Raw genomic sequence first — 10,362 nt, forward strand, 5'->3', positions numbered from 1 at the left:
AAAACGATAAGTCCCTTGTTCGCCTATATATCTGTTGTAATAATTTTACTCAACAAGCAGACATTGTTAGTGCTCTACGTTTTCTCGTTCATACAACTAGTTTTCGGGTTCTAGTAGAGCATTAATGTCAAGTGGCTCTGTTTGTCCCGTGTAGCACGGGTAGAAAGCTACGCAGTGAAGACGATACAACAGCGCCATTGGCTGTCTAACACAGACATTAATATCGAACTCACTAACCACTGGTTTGTCTCGTCCCGATCTGGGGAGACGGTAGCTAACAACGCGAGTGAGTTGACTGGTACAGGTCTTCGTGCTGCATTGCCAAGTCATGGATTGACTTTCCCTGGAACGTCCCCAACCTATACCGGACGAGCGGGGGGGAGGATAGGGCAAACGGTCCGCCTGCGACAACCGTAGGGCTGATGATATGAGAAGACGCCCTGACGCATGTAGCCAGTGCGAGAAAATGCGGTGATTTCAGACAGGCACAGAAGGACTATTAGTATAGCGAATGAAACAATGGGGGGAAAACTTCGCGGATGTGACGGAAGGTGAGTGGCTGCTCACTTGTGGTTTAATATCTTCCGATGACGTCACTTGAGAAGCATGGGATAAGTTGAACACGCGTCCATCCGGGGTGATGGCCTGGATGACTATTGGGGGAGGGGGAGGATCGTACATATTCCCCGTCGGTGATATCTGCTCCGGTTTGAAACGTTGCTCTGCGTATTCCGACGGTAACGTCACATTTCTGGCTTGTAGTACGGTTTGCGTGCACACGGGCAAGTTCAATGGACGTAGGGTACTGGATGAAACAAGCGATCCCAAACGGTCGGGGAAGGTTACCACTTCAGTTTTTCCCCCGTTGGGTTGACTGTTCACGGGGGATGTTATGTGCAGACAGTCCACTGTAGAAGTAGCTATTACCGGGTTCTCTTGCTTTATAGGCTGCGAATAAGGGACCGGCTGCACTTGACTGTCCCCACCAACGAGGAACGAAGGTTGCAAAGTAGATGCAGATCTTGTATCCTCGTTGGATGTGGACAACAAAACCAACCTGACAGGTGCAGTCCCCATTGTACAGGTGTTGAGGTTGGTCTGAGGCTGGGTCAAGTACGCCACAGTCTGACCAGTTCTAGGAGTGATACCCGCCTGCAAAACAAAAAAAAACAGTTTGCAGTCCACTGTAGAAGTAGCTATTACCGGGTTCTCTTGCTTTATAGGCTGCGAATAAGGGACCGGCTGCACTTGACTGTCCCCACCAACGAGGAACGAAGGTTGCAAAGTAGATGCAGATCTTGTATCCTCGTTGGATGTGGACAACAAAACCAACCTGACAGGTGCAGTCCCCATTGTACAGGTGTTGAGGTTGGTCTGAGGCTGGGTCAAGTACGCCACAGTCTGACCAGTTCTAGGAGTGATACCCGCCTGCAAAACAAAAAACAAACAGTTTGTAGAGACCAGGAAACCGGATTCAAGGCCCTTGTGCAAGATCGGGAGCAAACACTGAGAAGACAGTTCAATCTATCGCTTATACATTACAGAACGCACCCTGGATGTGAGGTGAATGGACTTACTAGGTTGTTTGCTTTGACCAGCTGACCTTCAACCGAGGCCAGAATAGTTTGTTGCTGAGCTGGATGTAGTACCGGTTCTTTCTGGTAACGCTGCACTGTTTGGTTTGTCAAGCTTCTGTCAACACATACAGCCAGACCAGGGCCGGACAACACTGCCGCATTTCCGTTGGCGGTGGGTAGCAAGAACACGCGATTTGTACAGGGCTGTTGTTGTTGTTGTTGCTGTTGTATGGCCGCAAGTTGGGTAGACTTTCCGTCCGGCGAACTGAGTAGGACTAAGCCAGTTGCGGGATAAGATTGGGGGGTAGAGGAGAAGCACGAAGAAGGATTCCATATCACATTTGAAGTTGCCGTCCCGCCAGCTAGCTGATGCTGCAAATCGCTGGCCGTGAGACGGGTGTTTTGTGGGATTGCTTGTGGCAAACTGCCTCGAGCTAGACCCAACGTGAATTCACGGACGCTGATGGCGTTGTTTGTTTGTGCAGCAACAGTAGTACTTGGTAAAGAAGAGGGTGGCAGTAGGACAGTGCTGTTGGAGCAAGCAGTACTGGTGGAAGTGGTGGGCAGCAGCGAATATGTATTCCAACAGGATCTTGGGGATTCATCTGATGGCGACGGCGGTGGGTCGGCCCTCCTCGCNGAGCAAGCAGTACTGGTGGAAGTGGTGGGCAGCAGCGAATATGTATTCCAACAGGATCTTGGGGATTCATCTGATGGCGACGACGGTGGTTCGACGCTCTTCGCACTCATCTGCTCCATAACAGTGGTCGAATTGAGCCCCAAAATGCATGATAGTTTATTGAGCATGAGCTGACGTCGTTCGTCTAGTTCGTAGGCTAAATCCGACGGCAGTGCAGGCAAGGCCTGGGCTGCTCGTCGAGTGGCCAAAATGCAAGCTTTCCGTGCACTACTGGTAGCTGCCTGGGCGACACGAGGGAGATTGGGCCGCACCACTTTGTCGACAATGTTACGCATTAAAGCACCAATGCGGTTTTTACCCAGCGCGCCTACACTGTACCAAACAATATCGGGCCTGCTGTTCAACATCATTGGATAAGTCTAGAAAGTGGATAAGCGGGAAGACGTTATGAGATCGTGTGCATGAATCAAGAAGAGGAGAACTCAAATGATGTTCTAAACGGAGATAGGAGCTCGGCATAAGGCGTCACCATCACCATTGTCAGCTGTAAGAACCGCGTATTTGTCGTGCAGTAATTGTAGCTGCCACAGTTTCGTTCACCGATAATTCGGGGAGGTGGGGTAGATAGCTGCGTATTGGAGGTGGGAGCTGAAAAATTAGTGCATAAATACAGCACTGTCGGTTGGGGGAATCGCGAAGGAAGCTATGCATTGAAGGCAGTAGTTTGGATGCACGAGCGCCATTGAGAGGGCGACTGGGACATGTCTAACAATGTCTCTAACTCCACTGATGTGGCCCGTCTCTGGGTCCCCATCCAGGAAGACAGCAGGGACCATCGCAACTGAGTTTGCTGGTAATGGCTTTTATACTTTGCTGCCAAGTCATTGTTTGACCGCCTCTGGCTCGTTTGCACCCTTCACGTGGTTGTGCGAAAACAGCCCTTCGAGGAATTCGGTCGACTGGCATACGCAGCACGTGGCCCAGCCAGAGCGACCTGTGCAGTGTGATCAGTTCATCTATCGAGGGCGAGTTATTTCTCTCGAATACCATTCGACGTACTTCAGAATTGCTGATCCGGTGTTTCCACCAGATTCGAGCAATGCTCCGAAGACATCGATGACCGGCCGTTTAGAAAACCCATAATCTGAATCTACACACACCTCTTTCTCACAGGGTGGATGATTTGTCTATGTGGCAGACTTTCCACAGTTTGTATGACGGTGGCGATAAAAGATACCAGTACCGATTAGATGATTTTTTAATCAGTAAAAATACAGTTTGTGGAGGGAACTTGGTGATAACAAGACCTGAGCAATTACAGCTTCCTGAAACAAGTTCACATGTACATACAGGGTTACTCCCCGAATTCATACTCCGTCATCGTATCACTTCAGTCACGCCAGCCGGAACGCTTATCCATGCTTTACAGATGGAACATACTATTTTGGCCATGATGTTTGGCGATGGCAGCTTTGCTTCTTACCCGATTTTCTAACGAATGTAGTAAACAGAACCGTATCGACGTAACACACTACTCACAGGGTTGTTCAAAACTTTATGACAGCCCACGACCGGTTTCGCTTTTCTTGGTGAAGCACATTCAGGACTGTTATAAATTGGAGATTTGGCTGGTTTCGGTGAGGTCTCTAGTCAAAACCAAGTTCTTAAGCAAATGAGGGTATTCGGCGAATTGCGTCCAATGTGAGTCCAATTAGAACATAAGGTTGACTGGATGGAAAATCAGAGGTTGCTTCTACCTGATAAGCCGTAACAGGGGCGAGGGCGGTCATGAGCTGTCGACGCGTTTTCAGCAACTTTACGAGTAGCATGTTGCGTCTAGACAACAATGCACTGTGATATCTCGAATATCATACAGAGTGAAATATGAGGCAGCCTAGTGCAGCCAATTCAGTTGAAGCGGAACATCATAAATGGGAGATCCAGCTGAATTTACTTGAGTCTCCCATCAAAACCAAGTTCGTGTGTAAATGAGAGTATCTGTCGAAAACTGCATCGAGTTTTTAAAAGCAAAAGTAACATTTTCAGCAGGAATACCTTTAGGATGACTCAGTCAAACAAGACCTGTTGGAATATTCACCAGGAGTCAGGCTGCTCTGAAAATCCCACCTTGAAATAAAAATGCACCAGCTTTTCAAGACTGGTCGGCGAGTGCGTTTGCTAATTTTTTTGGGGGGCGACATGGCCCAAATGGTTAGAGCGCGAATTTACTGACCGGAAGGTTCGTGGTTCGAATCCGACCTCCCCCACTCGACTTCCCCTGTCTAGGCTTGGGCAACCTGGCAGTATCCCAGCCCTCGTGCTTCCTTCGGGTGGCATGGCAGCTAGGCACCGAAAGGGGGCTACAGCTGAACGCTTTTTTTACTTTGCTAATTTGAGACACATAAAGCGTCAGAGTACCTTATCCCCGAATCTCAAGGGACGTGTGTATCAGCTACAGTGCCGAGCTGTTTTGTTGTATGACTGTGAGACTTGGCCTATCCGAGCAGCGGAACTGAGACGTCTTTAGGTGTTCGACAATCGTTATCTCAGAACCATAGCTCGTGTGGGTTGGTGTCGGCGATTCCGTAATAAAGCAGTTAGAAAGCGCGTTTTCGGTTGTGCGACGGGTACTTCCATTGAAGAATGTGTCCAGCACCAGAAGCTGCGTTGGTTGGGACATGTGTTGCGTATGCCGAACCATCGTTTGCTGTTTCCCATGCCAAATCCAGAGTGGCTTAAGCAGAGGTGGCCAACCCTTGACTTGGCAGAGAGGTATGAAGGAGATCATGAAACGCTTGGATGCTGTAGGTGCTACTCGCCTTCCAGGATGGGGACCGCATGATCCACACTGCGCCTGGTTGGAGACACTACAAGATATGGCTGCCAACCGATGTCAGTGGCGTTCTTATTGTCAGTTTCTATCCAGATTGCCTGAATGAATGTCTGGAGGCACTAAGTCCCTCCCCCGTCACCTTTACTCTTTTCTTTACAATAAGGCTTTCAAATAAATCATGGTTGTACGTCAGTGAAGTATCGGTGTTGAACAATAATGTCATGCTGTCGATTATGATGATGATGACGGCGAGTGTGCGACCCTCAAGCTGTTGACGAAAATGTCCTGTAGGCGTTCCCTTATGTGCCCAATGGGTGAGTCTTGACCAAGATAAAGAAAACGTCGCATCGCCGAGCTCTACAGGATCCGACCTCATCCGACCTCCGTTTAGATTCCAAATTTCTGACTTGTTAAACAAATATTCAGTCAAGTCAACAATGTTCTGACGAAGTGTAAGGAGATCTGGTAATTGCCAACCAATCTGTGCCGAAAAGATGAGAAGCATAGTACAGTTGTTTCATCCTTATTCGGAATCACCAACAGTGAGAATCTCGCGGACCATCAGAGGGTCTCGGACCTTCCAGCAGCAGCATGACTGGCCCCCACTCAGACGGGACGCAGCAATGACCACCCTTCAAACACAGAAACTACGTCACACTGTTTTGGGAATTTCCTCCTCGACGGAATAGCGTCCGCTTTGGGTTGAAGTGATATTTCTACGTGGAATAACCCCCCGAATACAAGAGCAACTAAAATCCCAAGTTGTTGCACACGACTCTCTTATCAACCATCCCACCGTAAAAGCTTATCGCAAGGCGACAAACTCATAATAAAAGAGGTCATCATTGGCATTTCGTCATTTGATTAGTGAGGGCAAACTGATAAGAAATGCTTCGAACTCTAGCAGCGACTTTATTCCTATCCGGCTCTCCAGTTGTAAACAAGACAAAGCTAGGCAGACAAACTGAGTCCACGTGAAAAATCCACAAGAGCTAGTGAAAAAAAACTGGGCGAAATTGAAGACGGTTGTATTTTGGTCCTCTGTGCCCCCACACCTAAGGTCGTATCAGTAACCTACAAATTGGCAAACTAAAGTAGACAAAATATTAACATAGAACGAATATTGACCACATCAGAGGTCGAAATGGCTCAGTAGTTAAAGGGAGAATTTACTGACCTGAAGGTCCGTAGTCCGAACCCAGCCTCTGTCTCTCGACTTCCCCTGTCTGGGCTTGGACAACCTGGCAGTATCCCAGCTTCCTTCGGGTGGCATGGCAGTTATTCACCGAAAGAGTGCTACAGCCGAACGACATCAGCAAATGGATCCAACAGAGTTTCGAAAATAAGTCACACTACTCATTCACCACTTTTATCGGTGCGTGGCTGTAGCCGAGTTCGAGTGAGAGAGGCTTTCTGAACGTGGATAAACGGATATTTTTTAGAAGCACTACCACACACCTAAAATGTATTATAATCAAGCCATCCATTTGAGAACTAGAAGAGAGGTTGATATCACACAACTCTATGGAGGTTGCGTGACCGCGTGATCATTCCAGTAGGTTATCTATGCGAATGATTTTCCACAAAGGTTCACAGCCTACCGAGGTTATCAGAAATGTGGAAACGTGTCTTTGGCACGTTGAGTTATTGGAACGTCATCATCATCATAAGGGAGAGAGCAAGATCAGAGTTGACACTGATGCCTCACTGCTGTAAAGTGGAGAGAAAATGGTAGATGCATGGATTTGGTGCTAACCTATCGCAAAAATTCTGAGGTGCCTACACTTCCAAGCACGCATTCAGACAATCGGGAAAGAGACTGACAGTACGACTAGCCGCTAGTTCTCGCAGTGTCTCCACCTAAGCGCACCAGGACTCCATCATGGAAGGCACCAATAGCACTTAAATTCTTCGTAGTTTGTACGCGTTCGGCTGAACAGGACGGCGGGGGAGGGAATCGTACAGACTGACAGAGATCGAAGGCAGTAATAATCATAATAATAATCACTCAGCTGTAGCGCCCTTTCGGTGCCTAGCTGCCATGCCACCCGAAAGAAACACGAGGGCTGGGATACTGTCAAGTTGCCCAAGCCTAGAGATGGAAAGTCGAGAGGCAGGGGTCGGGTTCGAAACACGGTCAGTAAATTCGCGCTCTAACCACTTGTCGAGCCATCTCTCCCAGTAGTACGTAAGCAAACTTGATAGTATACTTTCGAGCTAAATAAGAGTCACATTAAGGGTGTTTTTACCTTTAGTAAACCAGCAATCACATCCTACATCCAACAAACGCATTCACTTCCATTTGGGTGCACAGCATGCACTGCTCAACGGCACGGTAAACACAACTGCAGTCGAAACTTGGAACAGATCTCATGAAGAAAAAACATCAAGACAACATATGTTATGCTACAGACGTTGAAGGTGATGCAGTGGAATGGAGCGTGGTGCCCAACTCTTCAAGACAAGTCAGTCATTTGGAACCGCGGTGTACCGCATCTCGTTCGTTCCGAAATACGTTTCAAAAAATGCTCAATCAATGTCCAAACCTACCGATACACGCACGTAGAACCTCCCCAAACAGTCTATCAAGTCCTAACAGTAATTTTCGATTGTGCTGTTGACGGAGCAGTCATTTTTGAAGTGAATAACACAAAAAGTGAAGTTCCTCAAGAGATTAATCTATTCAGGTCTATGCTGTGAGATCGGAAACAATTGACAGTTACTAGTGCTTTATTGATCGACTTGGTTCCATACAATCGATGCAACCAGCACTGTAGTTCATTCCGTTTTATACGAATTGTGACAGACGAGATTGTGCGAAATGAATTCACCCCATGTGTTCAAATCAAACATTGCTAACCTGAAGAGGTTGAACATAAAAGGGCGCCTCCGGACGTAGGGAAGGTCGTTGACGACGCCGAGCAAAAGCCTTGTACAATTCCACGAAATTGGGTCCCGCACGGGCTTGGATGGTAGGCACATCTGTGGTTGTTTCCAGTGGTCGAATTCGCGGGCGATCTGATGCACATTCAGCGGACAAAGCACCGGCAATGGTGATCTCTGCCTCTGCCCAACCCGATGACGGATAAACGCGACGGACACGCAATGAATCCCCACAAGACTCGACCAGGGCACAGGCTCGAAGTGTGGTGAACTCCGGAGGACCAACGTATTCAATCGCTTCGCACAGTTCTCCTGTCATCGGGTCGTGTACATTGGAGACAAGACGCAAATGGCCCCAACACAAACGGACATGATGCATACGGGTTCCTATGCCAAAGTAATGCTGCATCAGCCACCACATGGAAAAAGTGAGAATCCATGGACCACGGTCATCCAGTGCCCGCGCACGCCATAACAATTGTGTGACTAGCCCAACCGGTGGGCGCTGAACCGTGTTCACAACCTGTAGCCGTCGTATCTCATTGTGGACTCTATCAGGAGAATCGATGGACGATGTCTTGGCGGCAGCCAAAACCAGATCCAGAAGATCACGCATTTCAAGTCGAATAGATCGATTCGTCTCACTACCTGATTTATGTGTCTTAATCTGAAGATCCTCGTTGGTGGAAAACAGAGACCGGTCACTGGGGTCTGGATGTAGTGGGTACGATGTAGTGGCCACGGTGTTATTAAACTGGTTTTCTCTCATTGGCTGTGCCTCCGACGTCCTAGTTGCGGCGGAAGTGGAAGAGAGGTTCACGGATGCCAATTGATCGAAGTTTGTGAGCCGGGCTACAAAAACGAGAAAAGATCCATGTCTTGAGCTGCTCACAGTTAAAACTAGTCAGTCAGACCTCTCAATCCATAAAAATGTGGTCAACTGTCTTTACCCACAAACCAGATGGTCGAATTAAAGCCGAAAATTCTACAAACCACCAGAAAAAGAAAACAATGTTACCTGACAATAGAATTACAAACTAGGTGGGGCCGGTTTGTGAACCTCACGCCCGCTATGTTCTAGCTAGATCGATGGTGAGCAAGTGTCGACCGTGCCGCATAAGATTTTACCTTCAATTTTCACCCAGCCATGATCAGCAAAGCAAGAAACAGCTGACCTTAGGTCAGTTCATTGAAACGCGACAATATGTAAATGCGGGTGTTCAACAGTGTCATTGATGGCTACTTCAAGTTTACTGAGGCTCATCAGCGACGTTTAAAACCATTTATTAGTGGATTCTTCATGCGTATAAATATAAACACGTTTATGAGAAATACACTAATTTGCAAATCAATTTGATTTTCACGAGAGACCCAACTGAATCTCTCGTGTCTTCAAAGCGGTATATCTATGAATCTCAAGAGATGTGTGTATCAAACTAAAGTACCAGCTTTCGAGAAATACACTCATTTGTAAATCAATTTGGTTTTCAAGGGAGACTTAATTGAATCTCTCGTTTATGATGTCATCCAACTGAATGTGCTGCACACAGGCCGCCTCATGATTCAGTTGGCACGATATTCGAGATATCGCAGTATAATTTCACACAGGAAACTACTCACAAGGTTGCTGAAAACTCTTCGACGTTTAACCAGAGAGGATACTGTGGACGGAAGAGCTACCAATCGCAGTTCTTCTGACGATCATCACGACACGATGACAAGTGTTGCGGATGGGGGCCGAGATGCCCCAGTGGTCAGAGGGCGAATTTAATGACCGGAAGGTCCATGGTTCGAACCCGACCTCTGCCTCTCAACTTCCTGTGTCTAGGCTTAGGCAACTTCGCAGCATTCCAGCCCTTATGCTTACTTCGGGTGACATGGCAGTTAGGCACCGAAAGGGTGCTACAGCTGAACTTTTTTTAGTTATTGTGGATTCCAGTGCAAACTTGTCTTAGATTTTGGCTAATTCGGCAAGTGTGTGTGTGAGAGAGCATTTCATACTCATTTCTGATAACCCGTCACGACCAGAATGCAAGCACTCAGATGGAAGGCAGATCTATTGACCAATCCGGAATATTCAGTTTTACAGTATCTTCGCGTTGTATGGTTGAATCAAGCGACCAACCAACAGGGAAGGAAAGCCATTTTTAATGCCTCTATCCTGAATGAAGTAGACCGTTACAAGCAAGTGACGACGGATTGACGTAGCGTCCACTCAGAGTCGACTCTTCATCAAATGGGCCTCAAAGTCTGAGACAGCCCGTGATAGCATCCCTTCCTAAAATCCGAGTACAGAACACATCAGCCGATGAAGGTACTCATTCCAATTTTTCATTCTCCATGTCATGAATAATGTTCGGAATCACCTGCGATCGACTGTCGTACGCAGAGGACGAGGGGAATTTAATGTCCGTAAAAAAAACGACCTG

General features: G+C 47.5%; 1 protein-coding gene across 1 annotated transcript in view; it reads right to left on the reverse strand.

Moving 5' to 3' along the window:
* Nucleotides 1-10,362, reverse strand: part of T265_11170 (hypothetical protein) — a gene marked incomplete at both ends in the record, with an annotated part of 36,285 nt that overhangs the window by 13,586 nt on the left and 12,337 nt on the right. The window contains 3 exons of the mRNA XM_009177759.1: nt 568-1,428; nt 1,578-2,636; nt 7,911-8,785. Coding sequence (XP_009176023.1) covers nt 568-1,428; nt 1,578-2,636; nt 7,911-8,785 — 2,795 coding nt within the window. The remainder of the gene's footprint in view (nt 1-567; nt 1,429-1,577; nt 2,637-7,910; nt 8,786-10,362) is intronic.

Source organism: Opisthorchis viverrini (assembly GCF_000715545.1).
Source record: "Opisthorchis viverrini unplaced genomic scaffold opera_v5_452, whole genome shotgun sequence".
NCBI classification, from domain to species: Eukaryota; Metazoa; Platyhelminthes; class Trematoda; order Opisthorchiida; family Opisthorchiidae; genus Opisthorchis; species Opisthorchis viverrini.